The sequence below is a fragment of the Thamnophis sirtalis genome, unplaced genomic scaffold, assembly GCF_051295495.1.
Source record: "Thamnophis sirtalis isolate CommonGarterSnake01/CBP01778 unplaced genomic scaffold, rThaSir2_p1.2 scaffold_7, whole genome shotgun sequence".
In the NCBI taxonomy this organism is placed as follows: domain Eukaryota; kingdom Metazoa; phylum Chordata; class Lepidosauria; order Squamata; family Natricidae; genus Thamnophis; species Thamnophis sirtalis.
Genome location: NW_028261387.1, coordinates 55,669,392 through 55,689,399, shown reverse-complemented (window position 1 = coordinate 55,689,399; position 20,008 = coordinate 55,669,392). Strand labels below are relative to the sequence as shown.

The window sequence follows — 20,008 nt, the reverse complement described above, 5'->3', positions numbered from 1 at the left end:
AAGTGAAAAGTTAGAGACTAATCATACCTCCTGCCATTGCATGATGATTAAATGACACTCTTTTCTTCTCCTGCCAAGTCTGATTCCTGTTTTTTTCTTCAGTAAGAATCACAGACATTGGAGACAAAATACTATGGTTTCCATTAAGATAACAGTGGCAGAAAAATCAGCTCTAACCCTGTGATTATGCTTTCAATCTAATAATTATTTAAATGCCAGATAACACCTTTTGAACTAATTGAGACCTTTCAGCTGGTTGCCTGTGATAACATGGCTACATTTACTTCATCTCCAGTTCCTTTTCTAAATAGGTCCAAATTGCTTTTAAAATTGCATTTATCTGCTACATAAATTACAGAGCACTCTCCTCTCCATACAAGCCAACCCCATGAAGTGACCGAACAATATAAATGATTGATCCTGCTTGTGTATTTCCTTGTATTATTCTGTTTGCAAAATAAGACAAAGGAGGAGGAGAGCGGGTACATTGGATGCCATACACTCAAGAAATAGATTAAAGTAGGATGATAGCATCAAAAATATTAGCTCAAAAGATTTTAAGATGTTACTCCTTAAATTTGGGTGGTTTTCTTTTTTACATTTGTGATTACTAGCTCTTGCTATTACTAAGATTTTTTTCAGGAAGTTGGGATAGGGATGCTTTCTAAATTGTTTTATCAAGATAAAGAACAGTTTATAGAAATTCAGTCTCATATAATTGCCTTCTAACCCCGGATTATGACTAATAGCAGCTCTTCATTCCTGGATTGAGATATGATTTTGTCCAGCTCTACTTATAGATATTTGGAACTGAATTAAGGATCTTATGTACACTAAGCAAGAAGAGTTGGATTTGTAGAAACTAGGCTATATGCTTTATAAATTAAATAGTGTAGCTTTCTTTTTGTATGGTAAGTGAAACATTTCTAAATAAGTCTTTAAAAAGTAAACCAGGGTGACTTCAGATGTCAAAATGCATTCTCAATGTTATTGGAGTTTTTACTCCTGTCTGAATGTGTGATACATCTAGAACTACTGTAATGCAACAGAAGTAAAAATAATGTATTTCTTATATATTTCTTAAGGATTTACATTTAAATTTCAACTTGAAATTGGATGAATGGATGGGTGGGTGGGTGGGTGGATGGAATTTGAAACTGATGAGTTCTAAGTGTGCCATTCATCTTTGTTTTAGGGACAGTAATTGCATTGAAAAAGGCATTGTACAAGTGCACCTTTAAAAAGGTGAAAAAACCTGAAATTTTCTGGAATTGCTGAAATAGTCATAGGATTCCTGTGTTCTACATCCCAATCCCACTTGCAGTTTTTCTGTTAAAAAAATAAATAAATTCTGAACCACCATAAGAAAATGTAGTTACCGGTAAGTTACTCATGTGAATCATGTTTGATTGGCTTGCTTGACACATACTTCTGTTCCAGTCCAGCAATTGAAAATGGAGTTATATGGTTTTATAATGACTTTCTATATTCCTGTAGTGTTCAAGGAATAGGTTCTGTATTAAAATCTCCTACTATAGATCTTAGGTCTGTATACTAAATGTCAGTATTGACTTTTACTGAATTATATATTATAGATACAACCAAGCAAACAGGCTAGAGAGAGATGGAATAAATCAGAGTTTGATACATAATTCTTTATGGCATACCTAAAGAATTATCATGCTATTACTTCCAAAGGAAGCACTGAATAGGGTTTGGGAACAATAACTTCCCTTCCCACCCAACTCTTCCAAAATAAAGCATGACATAAGAAATAGAAAATTAAAATACCAAGTGGATCCATAGATATTGACTCCCACTTTCCATCATGGTTTTGACCCATCATTGGTTTCATATAATGGTATTTAATAAGATAAAGTGTAAGTATAGATTAGATTACTAACCTTCACTGCATTTGATCCACTTGCATTATTCCTTGCTAATGATAAGGCCTATATTGCTCAGTTTTCACACAATTTGATTGGTATGCTTGACAATGTATCCAGTTTTATCTAAGAATGTCCATGCTATGCAAACTAGGTTCTTTTAACTAGAAATTATTTTAGAAGCCAGCACACTGCTGGCTTTGTTAAAATAATCTTCCTAATAATTTTAAATCTATCTCCATCTGATTTTAGCATCGATATGAAATCTCCTGACTATGCATGTTAAATTCAGTAGCTATAGCAATTGAGAAAATAAAGAAAAACCTTGGGAAACAACAGTTAAATAGCCATGATAGACAACTACCAGTCACAGTACAACATATGAATGTGATTTGTTTTCTGTTTGTATAAAATAGCAGGATGATTTGTTGGTAAACTAATAAACTACTGGCTAGGAGTGACACTGCAAGCAGCTGGAAGTTCATATGAACAACAGGTCACAAAAATATTTCTATATCTGTTGCACTTCAGAACTTGAGGAAGATGATTAAGTAATAGCTATAGAAATGATATTAGAAATGACGTGTTGCCAGTACCTGATTTTGCTTTTTTGGAATCTTTATTGAGTATGAAGCTACCTTCTCCGCCCATTCTCTCTCCCTCCTTTTTCCTCTCTCTCTTTCTCTCACACATACACACACAATCCATTTTACATTTCTGCAAAGCAAAGATTATTTAAACTTGAAGTGCTTTAGATTTCCTCCATGTTACTCTTTGTTCAAATATATTCATACCTTCAACAATTTGTTTGCCAAAATTTCCTGTTCTATCTTCATGTACACTACAATATAACCATTCCTCTACTGTAGAATAGCAAGACAATGATGAATGTCTTAGACACACAAATGCACACACATCCTTTTATGTGTGTCTATGCACACTCCTTGCCATCTTTCAGGCTCTACTGTCATTTTATCAGAGAACAAAGCTGCTCAGAAGCAATGAATCTCCTGTTCAGGTCACTAGTGTTTATTACAGGTTATCAGGTGCCTTTTGTACATTTGAAAAGCAGTTAGCAGCCTCAAATGTCTTCCTTAGAGCAGAAGCACCTGAGCCACTTGATTTTGCCCTTTGGAAATACTCTTTTCTTCAGTAAAGAGGAAGGCGAATTTCATTTTGTGAAAGTTGGCTTGGAAAATTAATGAGAGGAAATATGTGAGTGAGGTTGACTAAAAGGTTAGCCGGTAACCTTGAATTCCAGTCCCATTCTGTTTCTACTCTCTGATTCATGTTCTTCTCACAGTAACTCTCCAATTCACTGCAGCAGTCTTTTTTCATATAACAAGATCTACAGTTGTCCTTTCATTAACACCAAGATATATCCATTGCAGCAAAGAAGAGAGGGGAAAAAAAGAAGCCTCCAAGAAGAGAAGTCATTACTTAGCTGGCTGAACTGGTTTCCTATGCTCATTGTCCCCTACTTCCCAGATCCCCAAATGTGTCTTAGACTCATTTAAAAACAGCTGCCTCTTCGTAGTTTTCTTGTTGGAGAGAAATGCTCTCAAATCCTAAAGATGAAACCAGTCAATGTATCTTATTTAGCAAGTCTAGCTTTGGACAGATCTTGTTGAATCCACAGGTAGTCCTTGATTTATGGCCACAATTGAGTCCACAATTTCTATTGTTAAGGGAAACATTTGTTAAGTGAGTTTTCCCCATTTTACGACTTTTCATGCCACAGATGCTAAATGAATCACTGCAATTGCTAAGTGGATAACAAGGTTGTTAAGTGAATCTGGCTTCCTCATTCGCTTTGCTTGCCAGAAGGTCAGAAAAAAGGATCACATGACCCTGGGACATTGCAGCTGTCATAAATATGAACCAGTCGCCAAACATCTGAATTTTGATCTTGTGATCCTGGGCATGCTGCAATGGTCATAAGTATGAAAAAAGTCCCTTTTTTCAGTGATGTTGTAACTTTGAATGGTCACTAAATGAACTGTTGTAAGCCAAAGACTACCTGTATTTTTTTAAAAAAATTAAGGGAAACAAAATCAATAAAATGGACTGTTTCCAAAGTCTCTATTTTCACTTTGGGGGTTGCTGGTACTGTATAGCCATTTTTTATTTAGCCAATTCTACATGAATATAACAGTGTGGAGGAATTTTAGCTTCCAGGAACCTCAGTTCCCTAAACATAAGAGAAGGTTTAGATGTGTTACATGCCTGTATGCAAGACAAATGTGGAAACATGACCAAGATTCTTGGGTTCTGCTGCACATACTCCCCCAAAGCTCACTTCAAGACCAATGTCTCATTCCATTCTGTAAAGAGTGGAGTTCACATAAAGAAACCCAACATTAGTTGTTTGCATTTTAAGGTGGTACTGATACTTTTTACCCCCTGCTTTTTCATGCCATATAGTACTGCAAAGATATTCTCCAGTTAGAATAGTCAAATGTACCCTATTAAATACTAATGAATGCTAATGAAGTTGGGGACGTGATGGCTCAGTGGCTAAGATGCTGAGCTTGTCGATCGAAAGGCCAGCAGTTTGGCAGTTCGAAACCCTAGTGCCACCTAGTGGGGTGAGCTCCTGTTACTTGTCCCAAATTCTGCCAATCTAGCAGTTCGAAAGCATGTAAAAAATGCCAATAGAAAAACCTTTGGTTACAGCGTTCCGTGCACCTTCGGTGTTTAGTCATGCCAGCCACATGACCATGGAAATGTATTCGGACAACGCTGGCTCTTCAGTTTTGAAATAGAGATGAGCAGCATCCCCTAAATCAGGAATGACTAGCACATATGTGCAAGGGAAACCTTTACCTTTTAATGAAGTTGTGTAAATTACATAGTATAAACAACAGAGTATATTGTGAAATCTTACTATACAACAGGATTAAAGTGCGGCTGACTTGCTTGATTTAAAAAAAACAACAACTTATAATAATAACAAAGGCATAATTACAAAGGCATATAACTGGAGGGATAGCCCCCTGTGGATCAGAAAAAAGAGGTTTCTTTCGTTCACCACCTTCCTGCTTCATTTGTTTGCTTAAAGAACCATTTGAGATCTTTTTCTAAAAAAAAAAATGATGAAATGGGAAGGAAAAGGTTAATATTCCAATTCTTGTATGACTCTTGCAATCCAAACCAATATCTCTGCTTACTTTGGTGTAAAAAAAGAGTAAGAAGCAGCTGCACATTTTTTATAATTGGCATAAAATCATAAATATATGGTTTATTCTTGTGCTGTTTTAAAAATGCCATACTTTAGTCATTCTCATTCATGCTGATGTAAGGGATATTGCTTCAATTTGTTTTTTCTCAATATTCCATGCAAGGTTTTTGTGCTTTTCTTAATTACAGGGTGACCAAAAGGAAATGTACATAATCTTTTTTTCACTCACTGGTCCTGTCTCCAGTGTTTTATAGCTTTAGGGGGTTTAAACACTTCAGTTCAATTCCAAAGAAAGAGATCTTGAGAGAACTTCTCCTATGGATTATTTTAACAAGGCTAAGGAAAAATAGAGAGGTATACAACAAAAAACTCAAATACCAGCACCCTCTGCCTTTTAATGGTAACTAAAACTGCATCAAAGAAAATGTTAACTTTGCAGCTTGTTAGATATTGTCAAAATAGATTTTTGGAGTTAGAATGGCATGGTTTGAGATGCAGTTGACATGGATATTTATGCTTTGACAAACCTAAGGTTAATACAGATATTAAATATTTTGTGGGATGTGCCATATTAAGATTATAGAATAGATATGGTTGTGTTCAAAAATACCTTGGTGGCTCTCAGCACAAGAAATACTTTATAAAAGAGTGCAGGAAAAGGGAAAATGTACAATACATCACTTTTGGGTTTGCTTTTTCCTTCTCTCTTTTCTTCTTTTTGCAAGGGAAGTAAGCTTTGGAAACATTAGAACACAACTTTTGACATGTTAAAGCATCAGGTAGAGCTTTCAGATCTGATGGTAGATCAGAAATGTGACTAATTGAGATTCTTAAATTTTCAGTATCAGTTTACTCAGCCATGCTTATTTGTGGATTGTAGCCTTAAAATTTTGAAAATGTTATATTTTAATATTTGACTGACAATGATTTCAAGGCCAGGAAAAGAAGATTTAAAAATATAGTTAAGCAATCTGAGAGTCGTTTTTGTGATCCAATAAATTATGTGCAAGCAAAGTGCAAGATCAGTTTATTCCAAGTATTTCAAAGGCATTTTCTCTGTAATCTGTGTCTGTGTTCTTTGAAATCAAATCTTTATACTAAAAATGGGAGAAAGCCCAGTAATGCCATCCACCAGTTATGTTGTTTGCTCTTACCAGTCTTCTCTTGGATTCTTGCATGCAATTTCATCATTCTTCATTTCCAGCTAAGTCTGGAAAAGTTATTTTAAAATTCCAACAGAATCGCCAAATTGGTTTTGTTGGAAATATAACATGATGGTTCCTAGCAACCCAACATTCTTAGCTAAGAATGCATCTTTTAGTTGCATAGACATTCATGTCCCAAAGGTGCTTTTTGAAGAGGCAACAAAAAAGATGTTTCAGGTGAAGAAGCTTCTGGGATGAGAAGTGAAACATCTTTTTAAAAAACCACCAGAAAGTCCAGTTGCCTCTTCAAAAAGCACCTTTGGGGCAAGCATGACCTGGGTGACTGAAAATCTCCATAGCCACAAACATTAAAATCTCTTGATGAGATTCCTCTAAAATCCAGATATCTATGGGGTAATTCTGTGGGAGTAGACAAAACACTCTAGATTCTTTTTGACATACAGATCTTAATTACTGTGTGCATTTTGGAATGTTTTCTCAGGTTCAAGCAGCTGACTCCTTCATAATTCAGAAAAAAGACATATTTGTGTAGGAAATTGCAAACTAATGGCACATATAAATCCGTGTGCCCTGCAAGACAGCTTGCAATGTTATAACCAGTCTAAGACTCACTAGCTTCCTAGTGAAGTTGATTTTCTGGTCTGGTCTACTTAGCAAGACTGACAACAATTGTACAAGTCTTGTTGTGCTGTCATTCTTCCCACTCTTTACATTTCAGTGAATTCAGGTTTCTTTTTTCTGTCTGTTGTGGACTTGAGATAGATTTCACCCCCCTTTTCACTTAGGTGGCAAAACTTGAATATCTGCAGAAAGGTCAAGTTTACTTTTTATAGGGAGCATCTTGGGATAAATGATAGAGCAAACTAGAAGGTTGAGACTGCAATGGACAGAGGGCAATATGGCAGGCTCCTGAGAGGTAGACTGTCTTCAGAGCTGTAGTTGGGTTTGTTGGTTTAGTCAAACTCAAGGCCTGGGGGCTTGATCTGGGCCGCAAGGTGCTTAGATCTGGCCCATAGGTCTGCCCTGGAAATAATGAAGGACCAGTCTGTGGTCCTCTGCCAGAGAAAACAGAGCTCGCACAGCCCCACAAGCTCTGTTTTCACTGGCAGAGGGTTGCAGGAGGCCATCACAGCCAAAAACAGAACTCGGGCACCTGTTTTCACTGGTAGAGCACTCAGGCCAGCACAGGGACCCCTGACATGAGTGATGTCATGCTGGCCACAGCCCCACAACCCTCCAAGGTCAAACATAACCCTGAAGCAGCCCTAAATGAAATCAAGTTTGATACCCCTGGTTTAGAACAATCCTAGCATCCATGCCCATCAGGACTAGGCTACAGGATACTTGATAGGTTCTACCTTCAGTTGGTGAATGTCATATTGGTCTGAAATAAATACATTCTTATCTGCAAGTTAATAGCAGTCGTGGCAGCTGACATGCCTTGCATTACTGATTACTGGTTGACTCAGAATTGGAAGGTTATTGTCTTGAAAATATGCCCATCTGGGTTTTGAGCCTGATGAGTCTTGGTAGCAATTATTATTTTGCAAAGAGTTCATGATTTGAGCTTTAGTCAGCACCAGGTGTGCTAATGAAAGACCTATCCACCTTTCCTTGCAGAATACATAAACCGTTTGATTTCAGTGTTGCACATCTGACATTGTTCATCTGTGAAGTCACTTCACATTCTGAGATCAAATTTTCCCATGATATCAGATACCTTTTTTTTAAGCATTCTATCAAATTTCAACTTTTAGTTCCTTTGGATCTGTGACTGGAACATAGACCTAAATCAGCATAATATTGATTAGCTTGCCCTGGACTTAAATTAAAATCATCTTATGGGTAGAGGGGAGCTGGGAAAGGTTGTGTCTAAGATCAGATTTTTGACACCGCTTTGTTAATAAAGGTTGCTAATGAATTTCTTCTTCACCTCCTTTGTCTGCAACAGAAGATATAATGCTCCTCTGATGTGAAATGACCCATTTCAGTCAATTTTAGTTTGTTGATTCCCAGAATGTCAATGTTCAGTCTTGACATTTTTGCTGTGACAACATCAAATTTTCTTAGTTCATGGTTCTACTATTTCACATTCCTTTGGTGTACACACATACACACACACACACACACACACACAAACACACACACAGAGCATAGAGCTTTTATTTTGCCTATGGACACATCAGCAGCTAGACATCTTTTCAACTTTAATCCAGCCACAACTTAAAGCAGCAGCATTACACATACTTGCCTTCTTCTCTTTTTCAGTGGATATATTTCATAAGGCAGTCATGGGGAACTAATCTTGTAGTATCTTGGCAGAAATCTAGAATTAGTTGCCATTTCCTTCTGTAGTGAATTGTATTTAGACTAACATTATATCATCCTTCATTATCTTGTTCACAGAGTAATAGGGTGCATGTCTTTGCAACTATATTTTTTTGAAAGCCAAATTGACTTGACACTTCCAGAAAGTTGACTGTCTTTGCTAACACAGCTTCTTAACCTACTTTGCATCAGAATTGCTGAATTGCAAAAATAAGGTTATTGCAGATGATCTTTATCTTGAAGTGCTAAATCTTGGACTGTGACTTGCTGTATTGTACTTTCAGCTCCTTTCTGTTTTTCTTCTAGCCTGAGGGACAGTTCTAAGCTACAAGTTTGAATTAGTCTACTTGATGCTGCAGGAAACATTCAGATTCCAATTGAGTCCATTCATTCTGTCTTGCTAAAAAGGATCAACAGTCTAATGAACTTAGTTTTCTAATAGAAATCATCTTATTACTGTTAAGGAATTTTAGAAATATAAGATTAGTGGGTTCATCCCCATGGTAATTCAAAACTAGAAAAAAATATTGTAACTTAAAGGAAAAGATAAAATATGACTTTTAGTTCAGGCAAGAGAATACAAGGGCACTAAAAAATGACTTATGATTCTGTAGAGATTCTCAGTCATCCAGGTCATTGTTGTCCCAAAGGTGCAACTGGACTTTCTTGTTTTTACTTTTAAGATGTTTTGCTTCTCATCCAAGAAGCTTCTTCATCTCTGACTTATGACTGTTTTTCATATATACAACTGTTGCAACATGGTCACATGATCAAAATCTGGATACTTAGAAATTAGAGATGTAGTATCCCTGGGTCATGTGCAACCTTCTGACAAGCAAACTCAACAGGGAGTCCAGATTCCATTTAACAACCATGTTACTAAGTTTAACAGCAGCAATGATTTATTTGATAATGGTAGCAGGAAAGGTCATAAGTGGGGCAAAGCTCAATTAGCAAATGTCTCACTTCACAACATAAATTTTGGGCTTAATTGTGGTTGTAAACCGAGGACTACCTGTACTAAATTGTAAAGTTATAATTACAAAGAAAGCAATTGGAATCTACAACCATATTAAGTAAGAAGTGATCTTCAGGATTCTGATTATTCCATCTCAGTGCTTGTAATACTTACAGGCTTTGTTTCTGTTTTTGAAAATGGGGTAATTTTTTCTTTTATAAAATTTGGAGTTCCTCCATCCTGTAGATATTCCTTTCTTGTATATTCAGGTACCATTGTATGGCATAACTGATGTCATTCAGTGCTGTTAAATGATAGATAGAATAATGAATAGAATTAGTTTCTTCCTAAAGGATGTTGGGATGTAGGCTCATGTGATAGTGCTTAATTTGCTATTACAATATCATAATATATTAAGATACAATTATTGTATGAATGTATTTGTAGCTATACATTGTGACAGCTAAATGGAACCTCCATTTATATCATTAAGATATCTCTATGTATCAGATACTGGCAATAGGTTATAGTATTCTTTTCATGTGTTTATGATTTGATCTAATGGTATAAATTTGGCCCTGTTGAAAACAGAAAATTGTGGATTAATCCTTGAATTATTTTCTCTCTGTTACAGTGAATAGTTAAGGAGGTGAGAACTTTTCCCTCTAAGATGGGGTAAACAGTGCCCTATTGGACCTGTGAACTCTCAGCCCTATTTTCAAAGCATCTATATGGCAAAATTGGTTGCAAAATTATCAGTTTTCACCTTGTGATTTCTCAGAATTTTCATATAAATGTAAGGAGGAAAGGAGAATTGCTATTGCATTAGTATAATAGCATCAACTTTCTACTCCATTTGTATGCTATGTGCCTATCAAGTATTATCTTTAGAAAAGGTCACATTCACAGGGCAAGTATGGAAATGACTGGTCTTTATAGAATCAGCAAACTGAAGTTAAAAGAAATATTGCAATGTGGTGATCTCCTGCTTTGTCGACAGAATTATTCTTCCCTTGATTTTCTTTTTTCTTTTCTCCACAAAATACATTCAACATTATCAAGACTTTTGGGGAATGTAAGAAAAAGGTTCATTATTTAGGTTTTTCTCCCTGCATGTTTATGGTACTTCTACAGCCTTGAGTTCTCCCAAGTCCCTTGCACAGTGATAATGCCCTTTCGGTTGCTTAATAATTCCCAGTAGAAATATGCAAGCTGAAAAGAGAGTGGATTTTCTTGGCAATTCAGTGTAGTTTCCACTTGTGAAAAGCAGCATATAAAACACTGGAGACTGGTGACATAAATTTTCAATACGGAAAATTGCAGTAATCGGAAATAGAACTGCTTTTGTTTTTATGGAATACCACCTATATCAAAGAACCTACTGGGTGTGGTGGTAATTATCATAGAATAAAAGTTTATAATTTCTGTTCATTTGATGACCATACCATTTCATGAACTAAAACTTGAATTATCATAGTGTAAAGAAACACACACTTCTCCCTCTCCATCACCCAGCCAGATGAGAATATATTAGAATCATCATTCAGATAGGAAGCTTTTTTTTAGTACTTTTGTTAAAGCATATTCACAGGATTAAGTTAAAAGAAGTTCAGATTTCTCTTGGCTACTATGGTTTTGTAAATAATATTCTAGAACTGCATTCCAAAGTGTTTCAGGTTAATGGCAACTTCTTGGATGTAAAAAGGGATTATGATGCATTTCATCTTATTTTCTTGTCTTTGTTTTTTCCTTGTATAGCTTGAGGAAGGGGGTGGGCATTTATGGAAAACACACACACATACCACACACAACCAGATGCACACAAATATCTGGTTTTGCATAAATTCATATTCCAAAAGAGTGATTAAAAGATTTTCTGATATAAGCTAGCACTATACAACCACAGTGTTTTTCTAGGGCAAAACTCCTATTTCCTAAGGAAATCATAGCTTTATGAGTTGTCATTCTGTTTAACATGGTTATTTTCAAATAAGTAGGAGAAAGGATCTGGAAGAGATTTAGCTGTAAGCCATCACTCTCCACGTTTAGGTCTTTAATTTAGCATATCAGGTACACTTTTGTATGAACATTTAATAGCTGATTGGTAATTATACATTGTATTCCCTTTAGCCTATATCAATCTCTTGGGATTATATAGACAAATTGATTTGTTTTCTCCACAACAATATGGACATAGTTATTACCTCTGTCTGGGATGGATGTCCTGGTCTCCCAACTAAATATTAATCAGGCCTAATTCTGCTTAGTTTTTTTGAGATCAGCTAAGAACAACTAGTTTCTGCCGTCTGCTAAAAAAACTCTGCTTTAAATACCTTAATTCCAGGAAATACATATGCATTCATTTCTCGGTATCTGAGTACACACATTTGGGCAATCTAATGCAAATATCCAAGGTACCAGATTTGAAAATAAATTTGCTTTACATATGGAATGCAAATTTGGTATAATTATTGTATCTGCAGTAATTATAACCTTTAACTGAGCCTTAAACTTTAAATTACTAGAAATAGATGTAGTAAGTGCTATATAGATTAGCATCAGAGCATGAAAATTGATGTCCATCACCACTAAACTGAGAATCACAGCTCTTTCTGATCTGTCTAAATAGCACTTGCTTTTGCTTGCATCTTTTTGATATGAGGACTTCAATGTAGCTGCTAAATTCAACCCTTACAGATAGGCTGTGACAGCAAGAATAGAGTTTGCAGATAAGAGCAGAGCATCTTAGTTATATAAAACTTCCATCTTTCAGTTTGATTTTTCAGGCAGATGTCTGATTTATTTCCCTTTAACTCAAATTCTGAAACAGGGAGGGAAAATACTTTAAGATCTCAAAATAATAATACTAGGTTCAGTTCATCTATTTATTAAATTGAAAGGATTCTTGTGCAATCCTCGAAATACTCCAGTATTTTTCTCATTTTTTTCCCTGGTACTGTTTGGATTTAATTTGGGTAAACCTGCTCTAGAAGACTAAGGCAATCCTAGCAGATGGTGACAGAAGTTAGATTACAATCACCCTGAGTACAAAATTGGTGCAGGAAAAGGAATAAGAAGGAAAGCTACTCTATATAAATACAGAGCAAACCCGATTGCTTTCTAGCACTGAAAACGTTACTTAGCCATGTAACATTGTGAAACATTTGCACAAAAACAGCAAAGCTCAGAAAGCATCAAGGACTCCACAAAGAACAATATGTAATAAGTGTTATTGGGTTTCATCACTGTGTGCGAAATCTTTAGTGCTTCTTTTTACAGGGAAGGAAGGAAAAAAGAGGCAAAAGCTATCTAATTCAATCTCAGCTGAAAGAGCCCAGATAATAGGAATAGAGAGATTCCTGGCACTTATCACTGATATAGCTAAAGTTAAATATCTTTAAGGAGAAGAATAATTATGTAACTAGAACTCACCTAAGTAGCTTCTCTGAAGTTGGCCAATGTATCTTTTCTAACCATGCAGAGATTAACTAATTTTAGAAGTACAAATTGGAAACCTCTCTTCTGAGACAAATTAATGCCAAATAATAAAAACATTGCCAAGTGTTCTTGATCAACAATATTTTCCCCCTTCCATTTTTATTGGAATAATAAAAAAACAATATTCTGAAATTCTTCCAAAGTTCTGCTCATACTTTTTACTGCTGTCATGTAAGAAGACTTATTATAAGCTATATAATGTACTGTAGATATGCAGCAGCAGCATTTTATATCTCAGTCAGTGACCCTTTTCTAGATAGGTGCTTATTAATGAAAGCTGTACAATTTGCTTAACAGGCTTTTAAATATTATATAAAGGTTTTGTGTGTGAAATTTGAGACTTTAGAAGTTCTGATTACCATGCCTCGTTGACTGTATACATTTGTAAGTAACTGATGCATATTTGACTTGCCCATTAATATAGACCAGGGATGTCAAACTAGATTTCTTTGATTAGCATTGTAGTTCTCTGCGGCTGGCTGTGGGGGAGATAGGACAGATGCCTCCTGCAGCATCCTGCCAGCCAAAAGGGGTGTGGGGTGGGCATGTGGCCCTTGTGCCCTATTTTTGGCCTGGATGGCCTCCTGCAACATTTTGCTGGCCAAACAGGGTACTGGGGCCAGGAAGGGGGGGAGATGGGATGGATGTCTCCTGCAGCATTTTGCCAGCCAAAATGGCCGGGGAGACTGCGCATGCACCCCTGACCTATTTTGGCTGGCAGGGTGTTTCAGGACGCTGTCCAGTAGAAAAACGGGGCATAGGGTGCCCCTGCATGGCTGCTAGGGGCACCGTGGACCGATCCTTTGCTATTTCCAGGCCATCCCCTCAGGCCAGATTTAAGCACCCCTGATATAGATTATGCTAGCACCCTTTAGTCTGGCCAATCACAGATAATGCAGATGCAACCTGAGGCGTCAAGTTTTGTATACATGCGAATGCAGTATATACAATCAGAAGTACTGCAGATAGTTGAGCTTTCTCTACTTTTGATATCTTCCTCTTTAATTAAATTGTAATCCATCTGGAAAAAAAAATCTTCTTGTGACTAGGGGAACAAACCTATCTGTTCCATTTGAGTTTTTAGACCTGCTGTTTGGGTAGGTGAATGTGTAAAATATGTTTGTTTTTAAAATCATGGCTAAGAGCATATCACGAGCAATTAAATTGTGTAATAATTAATACACAGAAGTAGAACAGAGCGTTAACGCTTGTACTACTTACTCAAATGGGAAGGTCACTTATGGATTTAGAACCGTCTTTGTTTTATTTCAAAGAGTCTTTAATGGAAATGTCTGTTTCAATTGTAATTCTAAGATGAGATCCATCTAATCTTTTGTTCTGGCATTTTGTTCTTTTTCCTCCTTTCTGTAGAAACATGTAAAGAAAGCTGCTGTGGCTAGAGTTGCACACAGGGAGTTTTGAGATATACGCTCCCTTTCTTCCTTGCTCTTCTCCACAGGATGGAACAGAGAAAGCTCTGGCCTCGGACATGGGACTCCGATGGCTGGTCAGTGGCCCTGGCATTTCTTTTCTTAGTCTTTTTACAGAACATTAACAGCACTCCTATCTATAATACGTTTCATCCTGAGAACCGTGACTGGACTTTCAATCACTTGACAGTCCATCAGACGACTGGGGCAGTCTATGTGGGAGCCATCAATCGGGTTTACAAGCTGTCTGGAAACTTGACTGTCTTGGTAGATCACAAGACGGGTCCTGAGGAAGACAACAAGTCCTGCTATCCACCACTAATTGTGCAACCCTGTACTGAGATCCTGACTCTGACGAACAATGTTAACAAGCTCCTGATCATTGATTACTCAGAAAATAGGCTGCTGGCCTGCGGGAGTCTCTATCAAGGTGTCTGTAAATTGCTGCGCCTGGATGACCTCTTCATCTTAGTGGAGCCATCTCACAAGAAAGAACACTATCTGTCCAGTGTCAACAAGACTGGCACTATGTATGGAGTTATAGTTCGTTCTGAGGGAGAAGATGGGAAGCTGTTCATTGGTACAGCAGTGGATGGTAAGCAGGATTACTTTCCCACCCTCTCTAGCCGAAAGCTGCCTCGTGACCCAGAATCCTCAGCTATGTTGGATTATGAGCTCCACAGTGATTTTGTTTCATCACTAATCAAAATCCCTTCAGACACATTGGCCTTAGTATCTCACTTTGATATCTTCTATATCTATGGATTTGCCAGTGGAAATTTTGTTTATTTTCTGACTGTCCAGCCAGAAACTCCTGAAGGGGTTTCTATCAATTCAGCCAGTGACCTTTTCTACACATCTCGGATTGTGCGTCTTTGCAAGGATGACCCTAAATTCCACTCCTATGTTTCTCTGCCCTTTGGTTGTGTCAAAGGTGACGTGGAATACCGTCTACTACAGGCAGCTTACCTTTCTAAGCCAGGGGAGGTGCTTGCCAGATCCCTGAACATCACTGCTGAGGATGATGTCCTTTTTGCTATTTTTTCCAAGGGACAAAAGCAGTATCACCATCCCCCTGATGACTCTGCTCTGTGCATCTTTCCCATCCGTGCAATCAATGCCCAAATTAAGGAACGGCTACAATCTTGCTACCAGGGGGAAGGCAACTTGGAACTCAACTGGCTACTAGGGAAAGATGTCCAATGTACCAAGGCGGTAAGAGTGATTACTGTATTTTAAATAGGGTTACTTTGAGGAAGATAGGAGCATATTAGCAGTATCGCTGTTAGAAATTGTGGGATTTAAGTATTTGCTTCCTGACAAAATTTTGACGAGGTCTTCTGAAAGAGAAACCAGATTTGACTGTTAGCTCAGTTTTTAATTTATCTCAGGCAAACGTTTTTTCAACATATTTTCTAGCAGAATTAAAAAGACTGCTGCTGGAGTTTCAACTTGATCTACCGATTGTGCAGAATAAGTATGAATGGAAATGATCAAACATTTTCCCATTTGTAGGTGTTGTGATTACACAGCTTTTTTATGCATGAAATTGAACACTAATTCATTCATGTATTATAATAACAGAAAAGTGAAGTTTGTATTGGCTAAAAGTCATTTTGTTACTAAAACAATGGGGGGAAATTAGTTTGGAGGCATTACATTATTTTAATATATATAAATATTTATTTATATTTATAATACTTATTGAATATTTTATTCTACATATTTATTCCTTATATATTTAATTGTATATTTAACACTTCATACACATAAATTCAAGGTTTCTGGAAACAAACCTTAAACATCACTGGCAATTTTAATAACATTTTATACTCTTTGTCTTGGTTAATACAACTGCCCTAGGATGATAAATGCAAGAGTTATGTGTGTTTGTCGTCCCCCGCTCATCCTGGTCAAAATAAAAATTGATTTCTATATCGGAGCATACAAAGGAAATGAAGTGGCTCTTAGAGACATTGCTTTTAATGTTTTACATGCATGTAGCCTAACTGCACAAGTCAATACTGTTAACACGAAGCTCTTTTGCTTATATTCTGCTTTTGTACCCTTGAAGTATTTGGTTGATGGAGAGTAGAATGCCTAACCAGACAGATTCTGATTAGAAAAGGAGAGTTTTTCTACTGGTTGTTTAGGATACCTTCTCCAATATATCGCCGTACAAAATATTAAACTGTATTTCCTATTATTGGCAGTAAGTATAATATATTCCTGTATACTTCAAATGTAGTAAGATAAAGTTTGTTTACAACATTTTGCTGGAGTAAAATGATGCAGACCATCCTGGCTGCTCTCCCTCAGATTGCCATGTCCTTAATTAGTTCCTTCCTAGAGAAGGTGTCAGAAAGAATGGGATGTTAATCAGTGGTGGGTTGCCAATTTTGTTACTACCAGTTCAGCCATGTGACATTTCTGCACATATGTAGAAGCATCCAGGCAGAGCCTTCTGCCGCCGCTACTACTGGTTCACCCAATCCAGCCCAAACTGGCAGCAACCCATCTCTGATATTAATGCTTCTCATTAAAGCAGACATGTATTGACTGTTTCTAGAAAAAGACAAAAAGCTTACAAGAAGAAAATCATAGTTTGTTTTCTTCAGAGTGCAGGGATCTGGCTACTTTTAACATGTTACTAACCATCAACTTCTATTTTGGGGAGGATGATTGAGAAGAAATAGGAATATATTAATTATATTGCTTTATTGCTTGTACTGGTTTGTGGTGTATAATTATATTTATTTACCAGCACTGCACTTAATTATAATTATACTCAAGATAAAAACTAGTGAGATTCAGAGAATGCTTATGGTGAACTGAGAATTAATTTCTTCACAACGTTACAAGAAGGCCAGAGGTATTTCACCAAATGACTTGCGCTGGCTTATTTCTTGTGCAATTTTCAGAATGCCAGCTTCATTCCTAATGCAGATTTTTTGAAAATTTTCAGCCAGTTCCAATAGATGACAACTTTTGTGGATTGGACATTAATCAGCCGCTGGGAGGCTCCATACCAGTAGAGGGAGTGACCCTGTATACATCCAGTCGTGATCGGATGACTTCTGTTACATCATATGTCTACAATGGCTACAGTGTGGTGTTTGTGGGTACCAAGAGTGGCAAGTTAAAGAAGGTAAGGCAACTATTTACTGTAGATATTTCATTTCTCTATGGGCATTGATGGTTAAAAGTTTTACAAAATGTTATTTTCCATATTTTCAACCAATATTCATTTCATCTATTCATTTATTAGATTTTTATCCTGTCTGTATTTTTGCTGAACTCAAGATGACATGCATACCAACTGCTCTTGTTTCTTATATCTCATAAAACGACTATATGTGGGTTAAGAGGCTTACTGGCTTAAAGTCACCCAGGTGGCTTCCCTGCCTAAGGAAATATATATTGCTTTAGAGCAGCCTTTTTCAACTTTTTATTCTGGAAGAACCTTTAAAATGATTTTTGGCCTCAGAAATCCCTAAATATATTGCAAAAACCTGACAAAATGTTCTGCTTATGACCTGTTGAATCCATGTATGAATATTTGTGTTTACAACAACAAAGTGGCAAGCCAGCAACTGTTGCAGCATAAAAATTCCCACTAGTAGGAGTGTTAGCATTGTAAGGCACATACATTCTTTTTTTTTCCCCAGTCATATCTCATGAAACTAAATTCCAATTAAGAAAGGATGCTCTAGGAAAAAGAGAACTGAGAATGTTGTTTGATATTGTTTATTTGTTTGAAAAATGTTCTTAGAAAACTGAGAACATATTTTGGTCATGCAATGGGTTTCTATCCTTACCTACTTTAATTTTGAATTATCTGAGGAATGTTTGATTCTCAAATACCTCTTTTCTTGTGCAATCATATCTATCATAGTCAACCATGATTTCCTTGGCTACTTTTGCTTCCCCAAATCATAAAGATCTATGGACTTTTTTATGATCAGGAAGCAAGGGCAGCCAAGGAGAATGAAGAATGTTGGAGAGGTATGTAAATTGAAAATTGTTGGAGAGGTATGTAAATATAAGAATTAAATATTCAAATTCTTGTGGTTTTGGTTTTTTTAAAAAATAAAATAAAAATACTCCTGGGTTCATATGAGTCAATATTTCTGTTTTCATTTGCTAAATAATTCACTTTATTGTTATATTTTTAAAAGACAAATTTATTTTAATATACTTTTCAAACATGATCTAAGCCTCTTTCTGCTCTGTGGAACACAATTTTTTAGGGCTATCTCAACCAATTATTTGCACTTGTTCTTTTGAAGACATGCTGTTACAACATCACCATTACTACTGCTACAGTCATGTCAGGAGTGTCTAGGCACTTCTGGGTTTAATGGGGAGTTTTACACCATAGATTCTGTGAAACTGGAAAAACATGCAGATTTTCAGTATTAAAATCCACATATGATTTTTCAGATTTTCAATATTAAAATCACATTTGAATACTTTTAGATTATTATCTAGAAGATCTGTTATATTTAAGGCTTGTTTCTTTATGCCTGGTCACATATTTTTGTACAGTATGGATAGAGTAATACATTTCTTCTGACTTATCATCTGTAGATGTCTCTGGAAACATGCATTCTTGATTTCACTTTTTTCTTTTGAGCAGTGGAAATCCTGATATCGACAGCAACCTCCTTATAATATTTAAGAGGAATATAAGAGTTAATATGGACAATGGTAGCCTTTTTAAAATGCATAGTCTAATTCAGGCATTGCTATTTTATACTCTAATCTGGCTGTTCACCATTTTTCACTTTCTATGGACTTTATCCTATGACCAACTGACCCATTAGATAAAATTCTTCATAGCCTTTGTTGTAGAAGCAGGGTACTTGCCCAAGGGGCATTTTTCATTCCTTTGCTTTTAAACAAAGGCTTCTTTTTGGTGAAATTTAGGAAGTGAAGAGGTAATTCATTGTGGCTTTTTCTTCACACTTATTCATGGTAAAACAATAAAGCTCTGTGGTAAATTAGATGTTCACATAAATTTAAACTTTCCATTCCGACAGCTTTAGTTTAGAAATTGGTAATTTCAATCAGTTATGGACATAACCTCATTGCTGAGTGCTATCATTTCCCATTTGCCTGTTGAGAATGAATCCTGATACGCCATCATAAGTCATAATAATATCCTCTTAGGAGTAGAGGAAAGAATAAGGCTGTGATTTTCCCAATGCAGTCTCCATGGATATAAAAATCTGCTCTGGGGTGTTGGATAAGGTTTTAAAAATACAGATAATCATTGTGCAGCAGCAAAGGAACACAGGAAACTCTAAATTCTTTGCTTCCATCTAGAGGTCATATGGATTTTTACAGCCCAAATATGGTAGTGCAGGAGTTGCAGAACACATGAGGTGAAAGGAGAAGTTACAGAAGGAGGTATGATCAAATGTAATGAATTCACTAGTGAATGTAATGTAATTTGTTACATTAACTAACATAATGAATCTTAGCTAAGGAATTAGGCATGTTATGGCTGAATTCACAGGGCATCCTAGGTCATCATTTATTTGGCTGTGATTTGTTTC

At 36.4% G+C, this 20,008-nt stretch overlaps 1 protein-coding gene across 2 annotated transcripts in view; it reads left to right on the top strand.

The window, feature by feature from the left end:
• PLXNA2 (plexin A2) overlaps positions 1-20,008 on the top strand; it is a 436,755-nt gene that overhangs the window by 28,437 nt on the left and 388,310 nt on the right. For both annotated transcript variants that reach the window (XM_087720123.1, XM_087720124.1), the window contains exons 2-3: positions 14,389-15,662; positions 17,413-17,595. In XM_087720123.1, coding sequence (XP_087576249.1) covers positions 14,478-15,662; positions 17,413-17,595 — 1,368 coding nt within the window. In that variant the 5' untranslated portion in view covers positions 14,389-14,477. The remainder of the gene's footprint in view (positions 1-14,388; positions 15,663-17,412; positions 17,596-20,008) is intronic.